This window comes from Malania oleifera, chromosome 11 (assembly GCF_029873635.1).
Source record: "Malania oleifera isolate guangnan ecotype guangnan chromosome 11, ASM2987363v1, whole genome shotgun sequence".
Taxonomy (NCBI): Eukaryota; Viridiplantae; Streptophyta; class Magnoliopsida; order Santalales; family Ximeniaceae; genus Malania; species Malania oleifera.
Genome location: NC_080427.1, coordinates 72,530,093 through 72,557,609, shown reverse-complemented (window position 1 = coordinate 72,557,609; position 27,517 = coordinate 72,530,093). Strand labels below are relative to the sequence as shown.

Sequence of the window (27,517 nt, the reverse complement as noted above, 5' to 3'; positions counted from 1 at the left end):
TCATAAAACAACTAACTTACCTTATCCCCTTACCTGATTCCTGAAAACCCCTAAAACAATCAGTCCTACTCCCGCAGGGTTCCTTGTTCAACACCCTGAAATCAACATTTCCCATAACAGAAATTCAGTATTTTTACGCGTACTATGTTTTCTACAACTGTAGGGAAGACCAAATACTGAATAAAAGTCTTACCCTGAATTTGGGATGAAATCTAAACTAGCCCCACTGACGATTCACTCCAGTATATTTGTAGAGAACTTTCCCAAGAGTGTCGTGGTGGGTTCGAATCGTCGATCTGGTGAAGAACGGACCCAGAAATTAAGAGAGAAGAGTAAGAAACCGAAGAGGAGAGAGAGAGAGGGTTCCTGCGCATGAAATTTCGGCCAAAAATGAATTTTTTATCTATTTATACACTGGCCTTCATCGACAAGCCACGTCACCTCATCAATGAGGTCAAGAAGGACGTTCGTCGACGAACGTCTATTTCTTGTCGACAAAATTCAGAGATGGGAAAATAGTCTCTCAGTATTTTCTCTTCGACGAAGCGCTCCCTCGTTGACGAGCCTAATATGTCACAACCTCGATGAAGGCTCTGCTGTGCCCCCTTTTAATTTCCTTTCTCTCCCTCTTTATTACTTAAATACCATAATTCTTTGGGTCACTACAAGTATCACCACATATAAAAATATAGCTTGTTTGTAATCAAGCTTTATGAGGATCAGAAAGATATCCAGCATCAGCATATCCTTTCAACACAGACTTTACTCCCTTTGGGTAAAACAAACCCATATCAGATGTGTTGCAGAGATAAAGAAGAACATGTTTTACTCTATTCCAATGTCCCTGAGTTGGTGTAAAACTAAACCTTGCCAGCAAATTGACCGCAAAAGTTATATCTGGTCTAGTTCAATTTGTAAGATATAAGAGTGCTCTGATTACACTAAGATAGGGTACTTCAGGATCAAGGATTTCTTCATCATCTTTTCGAGGACGAAAAAGATCATTTTTCACATCAAGTGAACAAACAACCATTGGGGAGCTTAATGGATAAGATTTATCCATATGAGATTGTTTCAAGATTTTTTCTACATAAGATGATTGATGAATAAGAATTCCACTTGTTAAATGTTCAACTTGAAAACCAAGACAAAATTTTGTCTTCCCAAGATCCTTCATTTCAAATTCTTTCATTAAGTAGTCAACAATAGTCGCATTTAATGAGGTTTAAATGCATGTTAAATGCACTCTGAGATAACCTATGCATTGCCCTTGCATGAAGCAACTTTATTATGAACTCTAATTTTGAGAACTTTATACAGTTTGGATATACGGGCACCCGTGCATCCCTCATGAGATTAGCAAATGGTTTACCAAGTCGATTTAACGTACTAGGATCGCAAGGTATGGTACCTACTAAAGTAGATTCATCACCAGTACGCGACACACTGACGTCTTCTGTGTCCACTGCAATCCCCCTTTGCAAGTCACCTAACATTTCGATTAACCCTTCCGAATGTGTATCACCACCTACTATACTTGCCCCCTCATCTTCATCATCATCATCGCTTTGAACTGCGTAATCTTCACCGTGGAACACCCATGTTGTGTACCTTTTCTCCATTCCAAATTTTAATAAATGTGTATGAACCAAATCAATGTGTTTGAATGTTATGTTTTGACATTTCTTGCAAGGACACCTTATTCTTGTAGCACCGTCTACACGAGGACGTGCGAACTCTATGAAATCATTACCCCTTTCACGTATTCTGGCAAAAACCTACTTCGAGCATTTATCCAACTCTTATCCATCTTCATTAATTCCCTATAACATGTTCAAGTAAATGGTGTTGATTACATTGTCAGAATGTTTATGACGCATGCATCGTGAATCCTATAATCAACCACCTTCCGTCTAAAGCGTACGGATCCTATCCCATTCAGGAATGTTGCAATTACGTTGCGATCAATCGCTCAAATTCCTTCGTCGTAGTCATTATAAATTTCAGCAACATCTCCCCATGGTTCTCCAAGTACACGAGATGGGGGAAGTGCACATCACCTGCTAGTTTTTCATCACTAACAAATTGTCACCACACCCCACTATGCACCTAGAGAACACAAGTAGAGATGCGCTCGAAATATATAATGACAATGAACAAAGTGTGAACGATGACAACAATGTAAATACAACTTCCTAAACTGTCCACTTTGGACAATTCAAGAATGATTAAAATACAAACATCACTAATCGTAAATGAAACAAATAATCAACATGTTCAATTGATTATTAGTCTACATAATATAACTAATAATCAATTGAATTTTAACAATTGATTTGTCTTAGATGTACGATGAGACATGAATGTATAGTAATCATTCTTGAACGGGTCTAAACTTCAATGCACACATGAAATGACAATAATTAATTTTGCATAAGGAGCCCGTGATAAGTAGGATTTCCTTTTATTGTGCATGATTTCATTTGAAAAATTCAACATTGATTTACTTGTAAGGTTAAGTTTTGTGACTACAGAATTGGAAGTCATTAAATTTATTGCTCATATCACATTCTTTAATGTCATGGACACTCTCTTCAATCTTTCCTAAAGATCCTTCTCATATTCAATTTGTTTTGTTTTTTGTTCAATTTTCAAGTCCTAGATAAATTTAACAAAATACATGGCAAAGATTATTATTATTTTTAAGCCCATTAAGAAATGATGGGAAACCTCCTTCATTTGGCATGATTAAATACAGATAAAATAAAACAAAAAATTTGAACCTAGAAATAAAATTATACATCAAGAAAACAAAATCTTAAAACCAGGAAACCAAACTCTCCATGAAGAAAAAAAAAATGTTGATGCCAAAAACAAAATCTTTCATCAAAATTTTGAATATAAGGAATCGCGTAAAATTTGAAAAATAAATTTGAATATTCACGTTTCATGTATACAAGCCTAAAGATTTGGGTTGTGACTCTGAAACCAACTAATAAATTTTTTTGGAACAATAGTAGTGATTTTCGGAACAATAATAATGATATCCCAAACATATCATAAACACATGAACATAATTAAGTAAAAAATAATTAATTATAATTAATAACCTTTTGGTTTGGGAAAAAAATGCATGCAAATATGAAAGGGGCTGATAAATGTTTATAAGGCCGCAGGGCAGTTGACTTCACACTTAAAATGTTTTAAAACCCTGGGAAACTCTAAAATGGAGCCATATAGAAAATATAAGAAGTCAAGCTTATAAGACTCATCTTCCCTCATCTCGTGTAGGTTTTCAATTTTCTAATACTTTTTTTGACACAAGATTGAAGGCATGGACATTTTGCATTTATTGTTTACAATCTGTGGATGAAGTTGTTGTAATCTCTTGTTCCTAGTCATGGCAAGGGGAAGAAGTTAAGTCCTTTTTGTCTCCAGTAAAAATTTTTACTAGACATGAATTTATATTTTGTATTTGTTTCCATAATGAGAATACACAAATTTGAATGAAATAAATTAAATAACAACACTTTGGTTTTTAGTTTGGAGAAATTTAAATTAGCTACCAAAAGATTGACTACCAGTTATCTAACCATTGTAGAAGATATACATATCTGCATACAAAAATAAAGAATTGCATTTTACCATACCAAAAAGAAACCAAACTTGCAAGCACAGTGAGGCAAAGTAGAAAGGCGTCTTCCAAATAGCTTGAAGCAAAGTAGAAAAAAGAAACCCCTTCTCAACAAATGCGAAAATTATATTTAGTTGATGTTGTGGGCGGCGGCGACGGGCGGAGACACTGTGGGCGGCGGCGACAGGTGTAGACGTTGTGGGCGACGGCTTGAGATTTACTGGTGGGAGGACTACGCTGCGTGCATGGAGGATCGAGGAGGGAGGGGTAGGAGTGAGGAGCGAGGAGGAGGGAGGGGCAAGGAGGAAGGAGAAAGAAGGAAATTTGGAAAAGTGTGGGAAATTATGTGGGTTAAATTTCAGATTTTGAGCATCAGTGATGGTTTTTAAAACCGTCACTACTAATCTTAAATAAATTTTTATTTATTTTTTAAAATAAAAGGACAATTAGTGACGATTCGTAAAACCGTCACTAATAAAGGACGAGTAGTGACAAAAATAAGAAACCGTCACTACTACTCTGAAATTATTTTTGTTTTTTTTTTTAATTAAAAGACTATTGGTGACGGTTCTGAAAACCGTCACTAATAAGGACCCATTAGTGGCGAAAATACAAAATCGTCACTAGTATTCTAAAATTATTTTTTTTTCTTTAAATAAAAGTGTTATTAGTGATGGTTTTCGGAACCGTCACTACTACTTTGAAATGATTTTTTCTTACTTTTTATTTAATATAAAAGACTATTAGTGACGGTTTTGAAAACCGTCACTAATAAGGAACCAGTAGTGACGAAAATAAAAAATCGTCACTAATAGTCTGAAATAATACATTTTTTATTTTTTTAATAAGACAACCAGTAGTGACGGTGACAAAACCGTCACTAATACCCTATTAGTAGTGAGGACTTTTTCAAACCATCACAAATAATGGGCTAGTAGTGACGGTTGCTTAATCATCACTGATAATCGACAATTAGTGACGATTTGAATCCATCACTAAAACCCCAATAATCGTCGCTAATATTTTTTCAGGATAATTTCCACGCGAAAAATGGTTTCCCGCGATAGTTCGAGTGGAAAAATTGGGTTTTAGTGACGAAATTATTAGTAACGGTTTTAAAATCGTCACTAATACGACACTATTAGTGACAGTTGCTAAAATGGTCACGAATACCCATTTTTAGTGACAAAATTAAAACCGTCACTAATAATTTCGTCACTAAAAACCAGTTTCTTTGTAGTATTCCTATTATGTTTATGTCATCAACATAAACTGTGACTATAACAAATCCATAATTTATCTTTTTGATAAAAACATAATAGTAGATAAGATTATTTTCATATCCAATTTTCAACAAATTCACTTAGACGATTGTATCACATTCGTCCAAATTACTTCAGTTTATACAAGGATCTTCGTAATTTAACTGAATACATTTGCCATTATTTTGGATTATATGCTTCAGGCATTTTAAATCCTTTAGGGATTTTCATATATATGTCATTATCCAATGAGCCATATAAGTAAGATGTCACTACGTCCATGAGGCGAATGTCAAGTCCTTTAGAAACCGTTAAATTAATCAGAAATCTGAAAGTAACTGCATCCATAACAGGGGAATATGTCTCATTATAATCTATACTAGACCTTTGTGAGAAACCTTGTGCTACAATACGCTCCATGTATCTCACAATTTCATTCACTTCATTTCTTTTACGTACAAAAACCCATTTATACCCAACAAGTTTGACATTCTCAGGTGTTTGGACTACTGGCCCAAATACCTTACATTTGGCTAATGAGTCTAACTCAGCCTATATTGGGTATAAAATTTCATGTTTTCAAGTAATTTATATAATTATAATTATTGAATGAATTGTGTGGCATGAGGTTTAATTATATTTTACTGCATAATTGAATATGAGTATTTTTGTGGTATTATCGTGAAAATGTAATTTGGACTATTTGATGGAAATACTAGAAATGTGTTGATATATATATATTAATTTCTGAAAAGGTTGAAAAGAATGCATGTATAATAAATAATTATGGTGGCATATAGACCACGGGTAGTTTTATCAAATTGTAAAGTATGATTTAAGAACTCCGATGGACCATAGATCGCTTGGTACCATAGCTACAGTAATGAAGAGTTTAGTGCAACCACACGTCTCGGGGAGAGTGTTGGTATTGAATAATTGAGTGGGTCATTGAAGTGTAGAGTTCCCACCTGGAGTCTAGAGTAGCTATGGGATGGTCATTCTTAGTAGCAGAGATGGAGTATAGTTGACTTAACCTAGTGGCGGGCCGGCTAGGATTAAGTCCAGCCTACGGGCCGCACAACTCTTCATAGGGGGAAGCATGTCATTTATCCATTTGGGAGTGAGTGCTTATATTCATATTTGTAGATTTAACCAGAGTATAATAGAGTAGAGTATATGAGCACAGAGCATATGAAAATAGAGTATAACAAAATAAAGTATTCTAGAGATTACAATTCACAAAGTATAGTTGCAAAATATTTATAGGATACAGTTTATAGTTGCAAAATTATTAATAGCTTACAGTTTATAGTATTTATATAGGTGTAAGCTATAGTATGCATGTGAAAGTTATTTATAGTAAAGTATTAAATGTATTTTATACTGTGGCATTACATGTGATTGGAGCGAGGTAAACTTTCCGCCCGAGGGCTTGCTGAGTAAGGTGAGTGCCCGCTGAGTAACGTGAGTGCCCTGATAGGTATCAGATGTAGTCTCGCCCAAACTAAATGGGTAAGGTTACAAAAGGTATCATAGCAAAGGGGCTTTACATGTACGGGTGTGTAATCTCCCCAATCCTCGGGAAATCTCGCTTATAATAATGATGTATGTGTCAGTATGGTCTATAAATGATTTTACAATTGTCGTTGATTAACAAGTAGTTATATTTTGTATACACTAAACTCATTGGTTACACAATGACGTTAATTTATTTCATCCTTACTAAGAAGTGTCTCACCCCATCATCATCAAATATTTTTCAGATGCCCTGTGGAGAGAGACGAGAATCAGAGTAGCGCAACGGAAGCGTAGGTGGGGTTAGAAATAGTAGTTTAGATTAATAATTAAATTTGTTATTTATTATGGTTTATCTTAAAATTTCTAAGAATGCATTTAAATTTGTTATTAGAGATATTCTGGTACTAAAAGGTTTTTAGTACTCTGTGTTGACCTCATTGGTCACATCCAGTTTTGATTATGACACATACTTTTGGTACTAATGGTTGTACTGAGAATTGCATGTAGGTTCACCTTGTGCGCATTTTAGGACTAAAATACATATCATGATGGTGTGCGGTATTCGTGCCGAGAAATGAAGATCTATGTGTTATATTTTGTATTCATTTGATTATTTCTTCATTCTGGGATGTAATTTATTATGAATTGTGCACGTGTACGGCTTGTAATAATTTGCATCATGCATGGTAGGTAGGTATGCTCAAAACAACCATAGTTGGACTTTAGGTACCTACACAGACCTTAGGGATCACCCTTCGGTTGACCGACACCGTATTTTTTCGGTAGGATAGAAATACCTTAGGTCTCTAAATAAATGCACTAATAAGTCCCCCTTATCATCTTCATATCAGGGAAATTAAAATTGGCTAAAATTGGACTGAAAATTGAAAAAGTTGAGAGGGTTCGGGCGACCGAACCTATTCCGTATAAAGCAGCTCGGGCGACCAAAGACTTAGCTTCGACCGACCGAACCTCTTTTGAATATATCTTCCTTGGGCACCCGAATGCTTGTCAGAGCACTTTTTCAACTACTTGGGCAATCGAATGTTTATGTTCAAACGGAGGCTCGGGCGACCGAACTGCATGGTTCGGTTAACCGAACTCAGCTTTGGGCACCCGAACCTCGGACATTTGTCTACTGACTTTGGTTCAGCCAACTGATCCTCAACTCGGGCACTCGAACCCCTTAAAGTTGAATTTTTTACTGTGTCTGTTCGGGCACCCGAACCTTGCGGGTTAAAAATATTTTTACTGATTTTTTAAATGGGATAAACTGGATTAATTTTCTTAATGGTCTTTTAGACAATTCTAATTATACCCATTGTCCCCAACGGCTAGAAAATCCTCCTTGCCTATAAATACCAATTCATTTGTCTTAATTAGCAATGATTAGCAAACTTGATTAGAGCAAAATTTCTCTCAATTCTCAAAATCCTAAAAATTCTATATTAGCCAAATATTTCTTGAAAACACTCACATACTCCTCATTCTCTTTCTCTAAGCATTGTGAGTATTTCTATAAGGCTATTGTGCTTAAATCTCTCTAGCTTATACTCTCTCTTGGTATATTGATTGATTGATTTTACTTGAGAGTATAGCCTAAAGTTCTTCCACCGATTTTATTTGATAAATCTAGTGTGGAAAGACTTTGAGGGTTTGTGGTTCTTGCATTATTGTTGCAAGTTACCTAAACCTAGATTTTGTGTGTAAAAATCCTTTTATAAAAAGCTAGTCTTTCAAACAACTTCATTGTGCTTTATACATTGAAATATCCTATTGAGTTTGTTTGATTTATCTTGCTTAGCATTATTGAAACCCTGATCTGATTTTGTGATATTCAAATAGTGTGTTTCAAAACTTGCTTAGATATACACTCTAGATCTGGACTAAAAATATATACGTGATTGAGTGTTTAGCACACATTAGAGCACTGAGTATATTTACATATCATTCGTGCTTGCATTATTGACTAAGTTATATTGGTGCACACATCTGCTTGTGTTGAAGCGCATTTCCATGTACAAACAATCTATACACATTGGTTGTATTCCAGACACGGGCCTGAAGAGGGAGACTAGTCATGTGGAATAGTCCTGGATTGGCTTAGACCCGGTTAGGAAAGTTAGGTGCATCATCTTGTTAAGGCTTGTCGATTGAGGTCAACCCTTTGAATTGACCTGATTGTATTAGATGCTGCTCCACCCATTTAAGAAAGCATCATAGTGGTAATCCTTGTGCCGATGTGGCTAAGGTGGGGACGTAGACACAGTTGGCCGAACCCCGATAACATATCGTGCATGTTCTTTACATTTCCGCAATTTACATTTACTACACGTGTATATGTGTTTGATGATTGCATAGACTGACCCTAAGTTAAATTGCATTATTGTTAAAATCAGTAGACTTAGGCAACAAATTTTTAAATATCCAATTCACCACCCCTCTTGGGGTTGCACCATAACTATCACTCTAGTATATAAATATTGAGGTTTTCCACTGTATAATATGTGGTATAAGAGATTTATTATTTTTAAATAACACTCCAGACCCCGGTTTCAGGTTCAAGGCATTACATTAAACAAAAAAAAAAGTTTCATTTGCCTAAAAGACAAATTAAACTAGCATTATATATAGGAATAGTGTAAATTATTTTATAGATAAAAAAATTATTATTTTTTTTAAAAAATAAGATAGTATTTTTTAAAATACAAAATTTAAGAAAAATATACATTTTAAAAAATCATTTTAAATAATATAAGTAAAAATCTAGTTAAAACAATAAAATATAATTTTAAAAACATACTCCTTGTTATAGTTTAGGTCTAGAATTAATTTTTTTTTTTTTAAATAGTTATGGTTTAACGGAAGTCTTGATCATAACTCCACCTCCATACATCAATTTTACTTTTTATAATTTCTCTCTTTCTTTATTACAACCCCCAGTAGGTGGGCATGGTTCAATTAACCGAACCAGTACCCCCGAGCTATTAATCAAGAAGTATTTTTGTGTGTGTGCATCACAATGATTAAACGAATGGTGAAGAGATATTTCAAATATCACCTATATTAGTTCTGAGAGGGGATTCATCTAACAAGATTCCCTCATTAGGAGATTTTATTAGACATTCATAAATTGTTCCTTATTTTATATTTTATTTTAAAATATTAATATTTTTTTATTTTATTTTTAAATTTAATTAAAAACCATTAGATTTAGTTTAGGGATAATTCATGTTTAATTAGGTAACGTTCGTAGAATGAGTGTGTAGGACTTGCTAGTACCTTCTCCTCGCATAAGTGAACTCTCGATCCCAACTCTAGTAAAAGTAAATTAAAACTATTGGTTCCTGTATCTAGTATTAGTCTAGAGACCAATCAACGAGTAATAATTAGGTGAACTAACTGCATCTAAGTAAATAATAGGCTTGTGGCGACTCCTTTGAACATTCAATATCATTATTCCCCGTTATTTCGGACCCTTCTACGAGACATTGTGACACATACTTTATAAATACCATGTATATAAACTGCTATTTCATTTTACCAAATAAAATTTTTTCAGATTAAAAATTTTAATCTATTCAAAACAATCATTCTTCTTACTTTTAAATTATAAGAATATTTTCTTCACAAAACTATTTACTTCATTCATATTTTATTTTTTTAACGAGATGAAAAATTTTCTTTTATGTTTGAACAATATAGCTCTAATAAATAAGAATATTTTGCACACAAAATGATATACTATCCATACTCTTATACATATTATAAAAATTTATTTATTTCAGGAATATTTGTCCTACTTTTAAAAGATTACGATACTTGGTCGATAAACTGATCTATACTATTCGTACTTTTACGTATAGTGTAGAAATTATTCATTTTAGAATTTTTTTTTTTTGTCTCACGCTCGGAAAACATAAATATTTTTATCCATAAAATAATTTATGCAAGTCCTACTTTTATATATAATATAAATTTACTTTGTCCAGATTCAAAGTCCACAATCCATTGTGGGAAACGTCAGTGAAAATGAAGTGGGATGGTATTACTCTGAACCTGGCTGCCCATGTTGTGTATGGTCATCCTTCATTGAGAATGAATGAATGAAGGAATGAATATACACCAGACTTTGAATTGATTTGTGAATCAATTTTTCTGGCCCTTCCACGGGCCTATTTATAATGTTGGTTGTGGCCTGTTAAAGCCTGAAGGCTTGGCTTTAAATTGAATGCTAATCAATTTTCACACTCATAAATGAAGGAAAGTGAGGAAATTGGACCTTTCCTTTTCCTCCCAAAAATCTCTCTCCAAAGGAGAAAAAACTGAAAAAAAAAACAGAACAAAAAGTCATTGGTCTATCAAATTGAATGCTAATCAATTTTCACACTCATTTTCTAGAGACTGAAGAAGGAAAGTAAAAGGGAAAGGAGTTGTCTTTTACAAAAATAGTGTTATTTTTTACAACTTTAATTAAAAATATTTTTTCAAGTTGTTCGGTCTCAGTCTCTGAATTAATTAAATCTCGAGTTTTTTCACGGTTTAATTTTCTTTTAAATATATTAAATAATATCCTATTCTGAGAAGTATTTTCCAGAATGACTATGACGTAATCTCGCTACTTGGTGCAGCGAGATTTAAACAAATCTCGCTAGACCAAGTAGCGAGATTTGTTAGAAAAATTGGACGCGTGGCAAATCTTATTATTTCGTCCAATAATTTATATAATTATAATTATTGAATGAATGAGAATGAATGAGCATACACCAGACTTTGGATTGATTTGTCAATCAGTTTTTCTCCACACGTCTTTCTCATAACCACACAAGACAGAGAGTGCCCCTTCCACCTGTTGGTTGTGGCTTGTTAAAGCCTAAAGGTTTCAATTTAAATTGATTTTTTTTTTTTAAAAAGGAGGAGGAGGGTGACACCTCCATTTATTTATTAATATACCATCACTTTTGGTGGAGGAATACTGTGATTACAAGACAAACAATGTAAGATTACATAAAGAAAAAAATTTAAAAGTCTCTCAAAAACAACACCAACATCCAATCAAAATATGATTACAATTTAAACAAATCTAAACAAGAACCTACTAACTAATAGAACACCTCACGCATCAAATCAAACGAAAGAAAAAAAATATATATATACCAATACTAAAAAGAAACCAACTAAACATATCTCATATAAGTCGTATTCATCTTATCCAGTTTAAACAAATCATTGATAACTTTAAAAAGTTGACTCCTATTTGTAAATAAAATATTTTTTTTCATAACACCTTATTGAATCAAAGCATTTGTTACTTTATTTTCTTCTCTATATAAATGATTTATAAAAAAAGTCTATATCCTCCAATAAATTAAATGCTAATAAGTTTTCACACTTATTTTCCGAGAACTGAAGAAGGAAAGTAGAAAGGAAAGGAGTCGTCTTTTACAAAAATAGTGTTATTTTTTACAACTTTAATTTAAAATATTTTTCCAAATTGATCGGTCTCAGTCTCAGATTTAATTAAGTCTCTCTGTTCTGCATGAGTTGGGATATGTGTACGTTAAAAGCTGGCAAGATGGTCCTCCCAGTTTTTCAGAATTTCCTGGCCTGAGTGGTAATAATTATATTATTATTTTAAAGTTTTTAAATATATATATATATATATGAATTTTTTTAAAATACTAATAAATCTTTAAAAAAAATAGCAATTATAATACTACATTATCTAATTTTTAAATTTAAATAACCTATCAAACATAATGTTAGCATAAACTGAAATTTTAAAATTTATACTGTATAAATTGAAATTATAAAGTTTGGATTTTAATTCTTTTATGCAAAAAATATGCATGTTAAACGGATAAAAAAAACTTAAATATATATTAATTTGTTGACCTTTCATTAAGTTAATTCACTATTTTCCCTAATATTATTCAAGTTATTATGGTTTTAAATATGAGATTCAATCAAACTTGGAAAGCAAGTTACAATTCAACCAACCAACTCATTCGAGTCGATTTTTAAACTATATTTATTTATTATCTAAGTAATTTTCCTAAATTATAATATTATTTATTCATTTTTTATATATTTTTATGTTAAAAATAATAATATAATCACAGTCATATTTTTTGTCAACTGATTGATACAAATTAGTCAAATCAATTAGACTAGTCAACCTAAGAACCGGTGTTTAATTTACGTACAAGTTCAATTTTCAAAAACGAGTTCTACTTAACTAAACAATTTTCCAACTGAATTTATTAAATTAATATCATTTTCTTAAGTTATCTTATCATAATTGAATACAAAAGATAAAAATGTCATTTTGTTAAGGATAAAATTTATTTTTTTTATTACATAGAAACTACAGCCATCATCGAGCCCTTCGAATCCCCTAATGCGCCATTAAACATGCGAATCAGCGTCCTCCGCCCTCAGGTCTCGCTAATCAGGGTAAAGTCCGGATGCGAACACGACTTCTGTGCATTAGTTGGACGTTCGGTCGACCCGACTCTCGGGACACATCTTCATTATCATCCACGGTTCCCGCTGGCTTACAAAGAACTCTCATTATCCACGGTCTCCGCTGGCTCACAGAGCAAACTCTCACCATTCACGGTTATCGCTGGCTCATAGAATAAACTCTCACCATCCACAGGTACAACTGGTTCCGTGAGTGTATTTACCTGAAATTGAACCCCCGATACTCTTTCTTACTTAATGGTTGATTAACGGTGAACTAGTATTTTCCCAATAAATTTAAAATGCAGATAGATTTTTTTGATAGTTTTTAAAAATTTAGGATTTGAGCTATATTTTTTAAAAAACTCAGGATCTATTTAGTATCGTTGTTATTTTCTGTTTTCTATTTTTGATTCTTCACAGTGAAAAAAAGGATTATAAAAACACATTTATTTCTATTGTCAATATTTTGTTTTTGTTATCAATTTTCAACTGTTTGTCAAAAAATTGAAAATCAGATTTTATGATTTTCAATTATATTGTCAACTTGTTGTCAAAAAAATTTAATATTCAGAAATAATTTTTTGAGATAAAATTATTCATTTTATTCACTTTTAAATTAAAATTAAAAATTATAATTAAGAGAAATATATACTTAAGCCAATTACAAAATAGTTTTACCAATTTTCAATTGTTATGCATAGTAAAATTTTAATTGTAAATTAAATTTTGAAAGTAGGGCAATTAAGTAAAATAATTATAATAAATTTTATTTTTATCATAGTACTTTTTAAATGTATATTATTTATAATTTTAATCATATTTTTTTAATATTTTAATATAAAGATGAAAATAAATAGTTTTTAATTAAAACTTAATTTATTTTATAAATAGGTTACTGATTTTTTATTTTTTATTTTTAATTTTTAATTTGTAATTCTAATTTTCGATTTTTAATATTAATTTTTATTTTTTTAATTTTCAACGGTCATACTTAACAATGTTGTTGGATTTCAAAAGTTGCTTTTGAGGGTTGGGCTTTTTATACCTCCGCCTTCGGTTCCGTTCTTCCCTTTGGGGCAGGCTGAGGGCGGCAGCAGAGGAGAGAAGGTTTGGGGCAGGCTAGGGGTGGCAGTAACGGAAAAAAATAAATTATAAGAAAAATGTAAAATAGATATGGGGAGGTGGAGCTATGATTGAGACTTAACTAGAGCAGTTCTATTTATTTATTTATTTAATTTTATTTGAAATTCAATAAAGAGAAGTCGATAATCTTTCCCGTTGTATCTTTATTTTTAAATAATATATTAAATAATACTAATCTCACTGCTTGATCCAGTGATATTTAAACAAATCTTGTTGGAGCAAGTAGCGAGATTTAAAGGATTAGACACTCGGATGTTGATGCGTGTCAAGGTAAATTTTGCTGAACCAAGTAGCGAGATTTGCCTGAAAAATGAAATGAAACAGCGATCGGTGTGTGATGTGTAGCAAATCTCGCTCCTTGGTCCAACGAGATTTGTAAGGGTGAGCAAACGGTCTATTCGATGAAATTCAATTAATAACTCAAGAATCATATGGACTAGTATAAAATAAAAAATTCTATCTAAAAATCAATCTTATTTAAAAATATAATAAAAGCTTTTATTTAGTTAAAAGATTAAGTAAATTAACAATATATATACATATCTACATCTATATAATAAATTAATAAAACTACAAAAAAATATAAATAATTTTATGCAAAAAAATTCTTGCATTTTAAAAATAAGATAATATATTTCCAAAAGAAAATAAATTTAACCAAAATCATATAAACTTATGCATATAAAATATATTTTGAATAAGTTAAAATTTTAAACCAAAAAAAAAAAAACACTTCACTTGCCTAGAATATATTATTATTATTTTTAAAATAAGATAGTCTTATTATTAGCATTACATAAAATCTAGTTAAAAGACAAATTAAATTAGCATTATATATAGGAATAGTGTAAATTAATTTATGGATAAAATATATTATTATATTTTAAAAATAAGATAGTATTTTTAAAAAAATACATAATTTAAGAAAAATATACATTTAAAAAATCATTTAAAATAATATAAGTAAAAATCTAGTTAAAACAATAAAATATAATTTATAAACATACTTATGATACATTCTACCTTTTAAGTCCAAAAATAAAATTTTCTTTTTTAAAAAAAGAACAATTATAGTTTAACAGAAGTCTCGATCATAGCTCCATCTCCATACATCAATTTTACTTTTTATAATTTCCCTCTTTCTTTATTACAACCCCCTCCCCGGGCGGTAGGGGCAGGCATGGTTCAATTAACCAAACCATTACCCCCGAACTGTTAATCAAACTAAAGTTTTAGTTCGAAAAAAAATGCAAATCGAAATTGAACCATTTACAACAATGAACCGAAATTCATAAATGAGTTTTCGACTAATATCTATTGCTCAATGAAACCAAACCGTTAAGTACAATTTTAAATTCTAAAGTCACTACAAAAATAATATCTTTTATTTCATAATAATCAACATATAAATTCAAAATATTCAGAATAAAAATTTAGGCAAGAATATTATATAAATTACAAAATGCTTCTCTGATACACAAAACCAAGGATGTTCTACAGGCTCAAGCAACGAATTTCTTAGGACATTTCTGCATTTTATAGCTTCAACAGCAAAAATAATGACGAGAGATCAAATTCTAAGAATAAAGTGGTTTTGCATCATTTAATTAAGTGTAAATGATTCAAAAACAATAATAATATGATTCACAGAATGCATTGCTTATGGTTCCACCATTAATGCAACAGAGCCAACATAGCATATTCACATGCAGGTAACATAAAGAATATAGAATGCCTTCTACCATCAACAGTCAGCAAAGCCCTTCTACAATGGCTACTATCTTATATCTTTGCTGGTGAAGCTTTCAAGTCAAAAATAAAAACTTGGTAGAAGTATTAAGACACTGCATAAACAGTTCATACCGTTGTTGATGGAACCCACAGATCACCTACCACGCAGGACAGGAGAGAGCTGGCCTCTCTCACTGCCAAGATCGCTGTCTTCCACTTCACTCCCTTCCGAATAATGGGGGTTATTGTTAACACTGAGTTCAGAACTGGCATTGCTGCTAGTGGCAAGAGGGGAGTCTGAAACGCTATCAGTCCTGCTGCTCGTGGGCCTTGATCTCACACTGTACAAGGAAGACGCGGGAACTTTCATCATTAGCGGGCGTAAATTTCCCGGAATGCTTCGCCTTATATCCTGCTTAAAGGGAAAAACATTATAAATTAGAAAGTGAATAGCTACACCACTGAACAAGAATAGCGCTCGATCATTGTTGTACATAGAATCAAACATAACGGCATAGATTAGGAACTTTCAAGATCCTAATCACCAATTATCTTTGCAGTAGTAAATACAGTAACAAAAGGACGTAAAAAACTGCAATAGCAAGCCATAAATATATTATCCTGCTGATCAATATAAGGTTTTCTGAGCATTTATATACTCGTCATTAGGAAAAAGATGCGTACCATATGCCTCAAAGCCATATCTAGAGACTTCTTTGAGAGTGATCTTCCAAAACCTGAGCTGTCTGGGGATGAAGGCTTCCCTGAGGAATTGTTATAGGAAGAGCGATTATCATCTTGTTTTGGTGGAGCTAGTTTCCTCATGCTTACCACTCTCTCCACCATCTGGGTTCCAATTAGCACAGGACTCACACTATCACTGCTTTTGGAATGACCTCGGCTTATAGCAGGTACAGAGCGTCCACTACTGTAGGAATTACCATGTGGAGCCCGTCCTCTTGATGGGGAGCATGACTGCCGTCTCAGTCTGCCATTAGCATCAACTGATGAGGAACGAGCACTAGGTGCTGCTGGCCTGCCCCTGGAGGCGGAAGCTGGCCTTTCTGGCATTGATGTCCTTAAATTGGGAGGAGTTTCAAGAGAGAAACCAGGCATCTCAGAAGGATTCCAGGGTCTGGACTTCACAGTTGGAGAACTACCACGTGATATAACTGAACTTTTTGACATTGTAGCACCCGATTTTGTAACTGAAGATGACTGACCAGGGGGACCATATACACTAGGTACTATTGATGGGGTTGATGGCCGACGGGTTGGTGTTGCTGATCTTGATGCTGACCTAGAAGCAGGGATGGAGCTCCTAACAGTAGGTGTAGAAGGGCATGCCGCAGATCTTGTAGGAGTTGAGGATCTCACAGGAGCAGTGGACTTGGCGGAAGGAAAGGTGGCCCGTGAAGTTGGTGTAGAAGGTCTTGAGGTCTTGGCAGTCGCAGATAAAGTGGGCCGGCTGGTGGGGGTTGCAGGTCTACTAGCAGTTGATCCTGGCCCCCCTGATGGTATAGGTCTTCTACTTCGACCATAAGAGTTTATACTAGTTGACAGAGTTTGTTGCCTATCTACAATATTACCCCTAAAAGCACCTTCTCCAAGGGGATTTGCTAGCTGCAATCATGAACAATAGGACACATGGCAACATGAAATTGTTAGTTATGTAAAATTCTAAAACAATTATGCTAAGATGAGACCATCCCCCCCCCCCCCCCAACAGTAACAACAAAGAATAACAGTTCCAACAAATGAGGAAAAAAAAAAAAACACACATACACACAGGCCTTCAAAACAGCCACGGTTGATCTCACCATTTTCAGAGGTCCAACAGCATATTGAACTCAAGTTAATGAAGTTCTTACCCAAAATCTCAGATCAGTGGACTCAGCATTTGTAATCCCATTTTGGCTCATTGTAGTTTTCTGCTGCTGTCTCTCCAAAGAAGTAATAAATGGAGTCCCAGGTGGTGTAAGAAGCCTGAGTACAAAATAGACTGCTCTCCAATGAATACAACCCACCAAATCACAAAACACATTGTTTAATATGTAGCAATCATGAATATGTCACACTTGTGCTTACATTCCTGTATGTGGGTGTATGAGCATTTAATAAGAATAGAACAAACTCATCAGCAAGAGCCAAAAGCATAACATAGATTGGGGAGAAAAACAGCTTTACAAAGCTGTTTGGGTCATCTAAGATTTGAACTTACTGAGTAATCAACCGCCATTAACCTCCATGTATTACCATAAATTTCTCAGCAAACTAGCAAGGACAAACAAATCGAGCGTTTAATCGTTTATTTACTTTTGTCTTTTACAAATTTCTCTTTCCTCAAAGAAGGGATTTGTAACATGAAAGGTAAATCTTATTCAAATAAACCATAGGTAAACATCATTAACAAATCTGAAATGAATCTAGAGATCAAAATAAACTCCTATAAAAGATTTTGATATTAAACTTGAAAAAAGAATCACACTGGCTATATCTGACACAATACGACAATGATGATACAATAACTATGTATCATCAAAAACATGCATAAATGAAGTCTTAAAGAAACTAAAGAACATGTCAACTTGGTGGTCTAAGTCAAGGTCAAAGTTCTGCTTCAATTCCCATCCCTGCCTCCAATTGATCAGTTTTTGCCTTATTGGCAGTCTATGTCCTAAAGAAAATCAAAGACATGCAAAAATGAAGTCCCAAAGAAAATAGAGAACTTGTCAATTTTGCAGTCCAAGTCAAGGTCAGAGTCCTGCTTTGATTCCCATCCCTGCCTCCAGAATTGATCGGTTTTTGCCTTTTTGGCAGCTAGCTACACAAGCTCACCATGTTGAAATTGCTTACATTTTCTGCATGCACATTGATACATCACTTTGCCAATATTTTTTAATTTATAAGCCACACATGTTAATTTGATCTTGATTCCAATGTTCATATTCCTGGTTGTTAAAATCGCTTCCAGGTCATCGGATTGTATGATCCTATAATCCTAATTTGGCAAATCAATTCAGATACTATATGGAATTGCAAATTGGTAAGACAGCAATAAGATTATAGAAGGATTGGTAGCATCATATTATCAACATGATAAGATTTTCGAAACCTACAATAAATTATATTTCTTCCCAACTCTTTTCTAATTTGCTTGAACCATGCATTTAGGAAGTAATTTCGTTTATTAAATGTTAACAATATGAATTTGCGTAAATATATATTTTATTTTTCAGTTCACTTTCGTTCAATAGATGATTCAAATATTAATCCTAAGGTTGATAGAAATTAATACACTATTTGGTTTGATCATAACAACAATGATGGACATGATGAATTAATAATAGGCTTGATGACATCTTGATCTCAATAATATTGATGAAGTAATTGTACCTTGCATGATGACATTAATGCTAAGGAAGTAGCTAGATAGCTAGTTGAGATTTCAATATTTGTTTGGTGAAATATATATATATATATATATATATATATATATATATATATAAAGTTTAGGTGCAACAATAATTGCTTGTTGATTGACTTGTGTTTAAATTATGTCAATAAAAAATTTATTCTTTTTTGCATTATAAGTTGGACTTGTTAGGATAGGAATGCAACAATTTGAACATTGATCTTGTTGTCACATGAAAGCAGTACCATTTTAACTAGTTCATTTGAGATTTTCTTAGTTTTGACACTTACAAACCAAGTTTCTAGATTTATCCATGCTAATAGAGTGGAGATTCCTCCATTCTACAGTGTTTTGGTCTGCTTTTCTTTTTTCTTTCCAAAAACAACCTTCAATAAATTATAAAATTCCATGGAATATATTTTCTTCTTTATTTTTCAAAAAATAAGAATAAATGATGTACAAAATACTGATTAAAGGTTTAGGACTCTACAGGATATGGTGGGAGTATGAAGACTTTTCAATTGTTTTACTTTATTATAAAGTTTTTTGGGACCTGCAAAGCATGTGCCTTATATCTGATTTTTCAAAAACACCTTTCTATAAATTTCGCTACTTTGTAACCAGTTGTCACAGGTTCGAGTCCAAGGAAACCGCCTCACTGCATAAAAGCAGGGATAAGGCTGCATACACTGTGATGACCCTTCATCTGCCTTCACAAAGTAGGAAGCTTGTGGCCGTGGGACGCCCTTTTTTACCTTTCAATAAATTATGAAATAACAAATATAAGTTTAGGATCAAAAGGAATACTATAGTATACTTATGTCAAAGTATTCTGTGAGTCAAGAAGCATGCACACCATTTCTTTAGTGTTTTATGGTATGTTTTTCTGAGTTTTGAAAATGCCCTTAAAAAAATTATGAATTTTATTATTTGAACTCTTCTCATTTTGAATTTCAAAATGCCCCTTAACAAATCATGAAATTCAAAATACATATGCTTCGGTTTTATAAAACATAAATTTAGGAGAATAACTTATTAATGATTGACTTAAAGATTTTTGGGACCCAGGGACCCATTTTTCATTTTATGATTTATATTGAAGATTTACCAACCATATAAAATAACTATAAAAATGCATTTACATGTTATAATTCATAAAGTTCAGTAATACTAGCTGCAGGCATGCATGAAGTTGATTATTATACGCCCTAACAATCCTACATAGGATCCCAGTTTTAACTACCAATCTCTACTCTAACTAAACATATTTTGTTCTAAATTCATTAAGCAAAATTTATTTAACCACAACCTCAAGAGAAGTTATGTGAACTCCCATTTGACTTCATCCTCATCACTGAATTGTAGCTTGATAATCTCGGAATAAACAAAAATAAACAAGAAAAACACATTATTCTTCTTATTAAGGGAAACCTAATATCAAACATGGGAACAAACGGAAAAATCTGTATCTGTTGGAGCATTTTATTTGATTTAATTTCATTCTTAACCATAAAAATTAAAAATTAAAAATTAAAAATTAAAAAAAAAATCACACATTATTTCTCCTACTTAATGATGCCATAATCTAAATCAGGTCACCGAACAAATGGCATAAACCAGAGTAATCTGCTTCAAATTACAATGTTGTAAGAATAAACAATGAGAAAGTGCAAGGATAGTTGTAAATTGTAATGATTATTATTTTGGGATAAATCACACGGCAAGTCCCTAAAGGTTCCCTGAATTCCACTTCATTCCCTGAAATTTTAATTTTAACAGTTTAATCCTTTTAACTTCAGCTCTGATGATATTCTTGAATGGAGACTTGAACTTGCCTGAATTTGAAATTTCAAGAATTGAATTTTTATAATTCAAAATTCAAGGAGTTAAGTCCAAAAAGTGTTTGCTCCTACTGAATTGAGTCAGTTAGCCATGTCAATGTGTTTGATGATTAATGATGCACATATTATATATAAATGTGATTAGGTGTGCCATTGGTAAGTTGAAATGACAAATGGATCTGAAGAGCATGTAAGATTTGCCCTGGAGAATGGAAGAATTTATTGTGATCTTTTGAGTACCTCCTAAGCAATGAAAAGCTAATATTCGAGATTAATGGGATAATAACAATCTTTGTATTTCCCAAAGATATAAGAACAAGCATCCTTACAACAAGCTAACCGTTTGGTTATCAGGACGAATCAATCATAATGGAAATGAAGGAAAGAGTAAAGATGTTAAGGAATGGGAATGAAGAGTACAATGACAATATCCATGTTTGACAGTTAACAATAAGAAATCAGAATCACAGCCGAAGACAAGAAATGTGAATAACACCCCATAGGTATTTTTTTCTCCTTTTTGAGTAAAATTGAAAATCCTATCCACTGATTTGAGGGATTCATGGTAATTTTTTTTTTTTTTTTTTTAATTTTTTATTTGAAGATTTTCTAGAAAATAAATTTCCAGCTTAGAAATTTCCTCCATAGGCACAGTTTTTTTTTCCCCACTTTCAAAAGAGTCTTGGGTGTGTATTGGCTTGCTGTGAAGTGCTGGAGAGTGAAGTTCATAAGAGACCTCAAAGCAGCGACTTGTCTTCCATCTCTCTCTCCTTCCGGATGGAGAGTTTGTCAGAGTTTGGCAAAAGCTGCAAGGATCAATAAGTGGAGAATCGGAGAAGATTAGCATGGCCATAATACTTGGAATTTTGGACGCAATGAGAATCTGTAAATAGGGAAGGCCTTTTATACATCGGAAAATATTCAAAAAAGAAGAAGAGAGACCTGCTGCCAAGTTGTTCCGCCTATTAAGTGGCATTCCAAACTGTTCTGGAGAATCATGTTGTGCTATGTGTTCAAGCCGCATAACTCCTAGTCCTGTTTATATCCACCTTCTCAAAGGTATGAAAAGCTGGTAAAAGCTAGTTTCTCATTCCAGGTCATTCCTTATATATCTCTTTGGTATTGTTCCTTCAGAAATCTCCCTTCTGGAGTACTGCCCAAATAAACCACATCAGGATCCAGAATGTGTTGATTTTGTGCACCAACACCCCTCACAAGCCATAGACTTTCACCCAGAGCATACGACGTGATGGTTTCGGATTTACTTCATACTGAAATGTGTTTTCCTACCTGAGACATTCCAATTCCAAGTGACCAAGCATCCAAGTTTGTAGGAATGAAGACGTCAATCCTGTTACCAGACTCTCATACCCACAATCTCAATTCGTTATCAGGAATGAATCAATCAGAATGGAACTGAAGGGATGAGTATGGATGTTCAGGAACTTCCTCCCTATTCCAAGTCTCTCATAACCACTAACCAAACCAGAATGATGAGTACAATGACATAAGAGAATAACTGTGTTTGGCATTTAACAATAAGGAATTGGAATCACCACTGGAGGCCGAAAATGTGAATTGTTCCCGTAGGTATTTTTTCTCCTTCCTTGTGTAAAATTGCAAATCCTATCCATTGATTTGAGGAATTTCATGGTAATTTCTTCTTTTTTCTTTTTGAAAAATAAATTTCTAGCTTAGGAATTTCCCACATAGGCTGCTTTTTTTTCTCATTTGTTAAGAGTGTTATGGATCTATTTTGGTTTGCTGCAAAGTGGTGGAGAGTGAGAGGCCATAAGAGACCTCAAAACAGGGACTCATCTGCCATGTCTCTCTCTGTTTTCAGCAGAGAGTTCATTGGAGTTTGGTGAAAGCTGCAAGGACCAATAAGTGGAGAATCGGAGAAGACTAGCATGAGGATGAAACTTGGGATTTTGGACACAAGGGGAACCTGTAAATAGGGAAGGCCTTTTACATTGGAAAATATTTAAAGAAAAAAAAGACCTGCTGCCAAGTCTGTTCTGCCTATCGAGGAAGTGGATTTCTGAACTGTTTTGGGGAGTCGTGATGTGCCATGTGTTCAAGCTGCGTAATCCCTATTCCCGTTTATACCCGCCTTCTCAATGGTAATGAAAAGATGGCAACAGCTAGTTTTTTATTCCACATCATTCCATATATGTTCCTGTTCCAAGGAACCAAACATCCAAGTCTGCAGGAATGAAGACTTCATTCCTATTCCAAGTTTCTCATACCCACTAAGCAAACCAGGTCTGTTCGGTTATCAAAAACAAATCACTCAGAATGGAAATGAATGAATATGGATGTTGAAAAATGGAAATGAAGAGTACGATGACAATAACTAAGTTTGGCATTTAACAATACAGAGTCAGAATCACAGCCACATACAAGAAATGTGAATAACACCCCCATGGCTATTTTATTCTCCTTTTTTGTTTGAAATTGCAAATCTTATAGACTGATTTGAGCCATTTCATGGTAGCTTCTTCATTTTTATTTTCAAATTTTTAGTTGGAAGATTTTCTAGAAAATAAATTTCCACCTTAGAAAATTCTTCTTTAGGCATAGGATTTTTTTTCCCTTTTATTGTGAGTGTCTTGGGTGTGTGTTGTTTGCTGATAAGTGGTGGAGAGTGAGAGGCCATAAGAGACCACAAAGCAGCAACTTATCTGCCATCTCTCTCTCTCTCTCTCTCTGTTTCTGGACAGAAAGTTCATTGGTCTTTGGTGAAAGCTGCAAGGATCAATAAGTGGAGAATTAGAGAAGATTAGCACGACGATGTGGAATTTTGGACACATTGGGAATCTGTAAATAAGGATGGCCTTCTATATGTCGGAAACCATTTAGAAAAGAAGATAGACCTGCTGCCAAGTTTGTTCTGCCTACTGAGAAAGTGTTCATAACTGTTTTGGGGAGTCGTGTTGTGCTATGTGTTCTAGCCACATAAATATCCTATTCCTGTTTATACCCACCTTCACAATGGTAGCTAGCTTTTTTATTCCAGGTCATTCCTTATATATATCCCCATTCCAAGTGACTAAACATCCAAGTCTATAAGAATGAAGACGTCATTCCTATTTAAAGTCTCTCATACCCCCTAACCAAACAAGGCTGGTCCAGTGCTCCATGTGGAGAGAAAACCCATTTTGTAGAAAAAATATATGCACCTTTCCATGTGGGGAAAGCAATTCAGGACACTAACAGGGCAACCAGGTCTCTTTGGAGTTGTGGGATTTACTTATGAGATATCATGGGAGCCAGTAGTAATTGTATTAGCTTTCCCATAATATAGGCATGTGCATTAATATTCGAAAAATAAATGTCTGCTATCCTCGAGTGGTTTATTCTCAGATAACACTATTTTAAATGCATGAGGAATATTCCCATAATATTCTCAAGTTAATTCATGTTTAGTCTGCCTACTGAGTTTCTATCCCCACTGTACCCTATGCCTATAAATTCAGGGGCTTCCACATAGACATGGATGAAGATATAATATACAAGATACAAAGAGTTCTTCGCTTTTTTTCATGTCTCTGTTAACATAGTCTCAAACGCCACCTCTTCAGGGCCCATACTGATTGTGTTGCAAATCGCTGCGCAGCTGCTCATCAACATCTACAAAACACGCTCATCATTGGCACACCTCATTGTTCAAACCACCATCACTCCACAATATGGTTGCCTCTTATCACCGCCATTAAGACAATTCATGGCTTGCCGCCTTTTGTCCATCCAAGTTTAGCCATCACACTAAAACATTGCCTTGTGGCCACATTGTCTAAAAAGTTCATCAATCACCATTAAGTTGCTGTCCTAGATGCCACTTGTTGCCTTATGTTCAGCCATCATCAAAGCCATTCAACTGTGCTTGCCCAGTCAACAGTCGTGCAACCTTCAGTCTGCCATCATCAAGATCCAATTCCATTTTTGGAAATTGTCCTAACTTGCTAAACACACCCTCAGACCTTTCCAACCAACTGTTCAACAAGAGCTCATCAGCCATCAGAGTTTCAAGTGCCTCTATTGCCTGTCTTGCTAGTGTGTTTCACCAGTCTCCACAACTCACGCCACAGGCTAAAGCTTTGCACGAAATCAAACAGCGATTCACAACTCATGCCGTTTCGCTGTCATCATAAAATTCATCCTGGAACCCATCTATCTCATCACTGCCATGAAAGTGGACAGGAAAATAAAATCCCACCCTGCCATTTGAGTCCAGCTTGGGTGATTCAGATCCACTCATTTCAGACCAGGTCAACTAATTATTTTTCCAGCCAGTTCAGTGTTTAGACCGGTTTTTTTATCAGTTCGGACTGGTTTAAATATTTCTGATTTTGGTCTTGATTATTCCTTTCTGTTTGAGTATTTATAATTTTGGTCCGGATTATTCTTTTCTGTCTCTAAAGTACAACTACATACAAAATTTTTGGTTTATTCCTTTTCTTGAGCAACACTACAATTCCAAAAATCTCGTGGCTATAATATAGAAAAAATCTGATGTTGCCCACTCAATTTTGACTATTTTGGATGATTTCAACTACATATTTTGGCCAAGAAGTGCTAGGTTTTTTAAAGGATGTCAAATTTGTCATATTGTTACTTGAGACATTGCTAAGACCACTCTACAAACAGGTGAAAATGAAGTGTTTTACCACCATATTTAGGATTAGGATGGTAAAAATCATCAAATCATCAACTGGGATCTACCTGAATTCCTACCATCAAGATCCAATTGGGCAGATTTGACACAATTAAGTACGGGACCTGTTGGGAACACCTTATACTACTGCTGACCTCACTCATGTTTTTAACTGCTTAGTCATCCTCACCATTTAAAACAGCATTCAAGGCAATCCATCAATACATTTCTTTCTCAAATGCATACCATTGGATCAGCTAACACTGTCTCAACCCTGGTGGGAGCATGATAAACATGATAAAAATTGTCACTTACTGGGATTGGGTACATCTGACACAAATTCCCATGGCTGTCAATAGTTATTTTGAACTCTGTGCTTCTTAACTTCACCTAAGTCTTCTTTTACCATGGAGAACTTTGTTTCTGAACTTGTTTCAGAAGAAACTATACTTGTTTCCCTCAAGACTCAGAATTCTGAGGTTGTTCTTGCCACACCCTTGAGGCTTCCCAAAGGCAGTTCTGCAGATTCCCTTATTTGCCACTATATAACCCTGATCATACTCTTCTCTAGTGTCATACTGGGATCTGCATATTTTTTCAGAAGCCTGGCTAGTATCTTGCAGGTTGTCCTGCAAACAGCAACAGCTGTTTGACAAGAGGGGTTGGCCCAGTGGTGGCTGCCCATACCTAAGCCTTTATGTGAATTGAGGTCTATGATTTGAGTCACCCCATCCTAGACTACAGCTTCCTTCATAAAATTAAATAAAATAAAATTGTTGGATTACCATTTTAGCTTAAGCTGATAGGTTGTGGGCCAACAATGTACATCAAGCTTCAACACTCCCCCGGCACATGTAGCCTGACAACACATGAAGAGATAAACACACGATACATAACACCTATTACAGTGAATACAATAACTTTTTAAACACCACACAATTAACATGGGCGACAAGAATAGAAACGAAGACCTCCTGGTAACCAGCTCGACTACCATGTTGGATCACCACTTTACCAAAAGGCTTAAGCTGATAAGTTGTGGGCCAACAATGCAGATCAAGCTTTAACAAAAATAAATAAATAAATAATCAGAACAGGCAAATCAGCAGTGGTTGCTCTGAAGAGTGAAGGCACTTAACCTAAATCTTGGAGTCAACAGAAATGCAAATTTGTCATTGCTGCTGCTGAGAGAACTGTTCATCTTACTGCTCCCCTCCTTCCATCTCTACAAGTGATAGCACTGTGATACTAAAGGAACAATTCATCATGTCCCTTCAGGCTCTGGTTTCACTACCCCCATAACATTGTCAATTATCCCTCTGGCATTTTGATTCTGGTTGCAATCAAATGACCACTAATACAACCATTATTTCATTCAAAACTCATCTATACATATTTCATACAGCAGATGGCACAAACTTGTATGTTGTCACACGGCTCTGTCTCTATTACTACTTTGTCTTTTCCTAATTCGTATCTCATTCCTCACTCATGTTAGTTTGACCTACACTTTTTTTTCCCAACCGGATGCTGGGGCAGGGAAACTTATCGGAGTTCTCCATAAAGTTGGAAGTTTGTTTGAGCTCACCAATCTTTACATTCCTCTTTAACCTCTCACTTCAGAACTTCGTCATCAACCCCTCCACATCCACCCATCTTTGTTTAGGACATGTCTCTAGTGGTTGTTTATGAAGTTGGGTATCAGGTGTTCAATTGGGTCTTGTGAAAGACGAACATGCAAATTGTATTTTTTTGGTCAATTAGCTAAACAACTAGTTTTACTATTTAATAAAAGCGGATTTGATTTTTGCTTCTCCATTTAATTTAATCAGTGGCACCCTTTTGGGG

At 34.2% G+C, this 27,517-nt stretch overlaps 1 protein-coding gene across 2 annotated transcripts in view; it reads right to left on the bottom strand.

The window, feature by feature from the left end:
• Positions 1-15,600: 15,600 nt before the first annotated feature.
• Positions 15,601-27,517, bottom strand: part of LOC131167288 (uncharacterized) — a 29,099-nt gene continuing 17,182 nt past the window's right edge. The window contains exons 5-8 of one of the 2 annotated variants that reach the window (XM_058126039.1): positions 26,455-26,528; positions 17,628-17,742; positions 16,441-17,379; positions 15,601-16,168 (exon numbers count right to left, since the gene is read on the bottom strand). In XM_058126039.1, coding sequence (XP_057982022.1) covers positions 15,911-16,168; positions 16,441-17,379; positions 17,628-17,742; positions 26,455-26,528 — 1,386 coding nt within the window. In that variant the 3' untranslated portion in view covers positions 15,601-15,910. The remainder of the gene's footprint in view (positions 16,169-16,440; positions 17,380-17,627; positions 17,743-26,454; positions 26,529-27,517) is intronic. The other variant, XM_058126040.1, reaches the window with a different exon arrangement.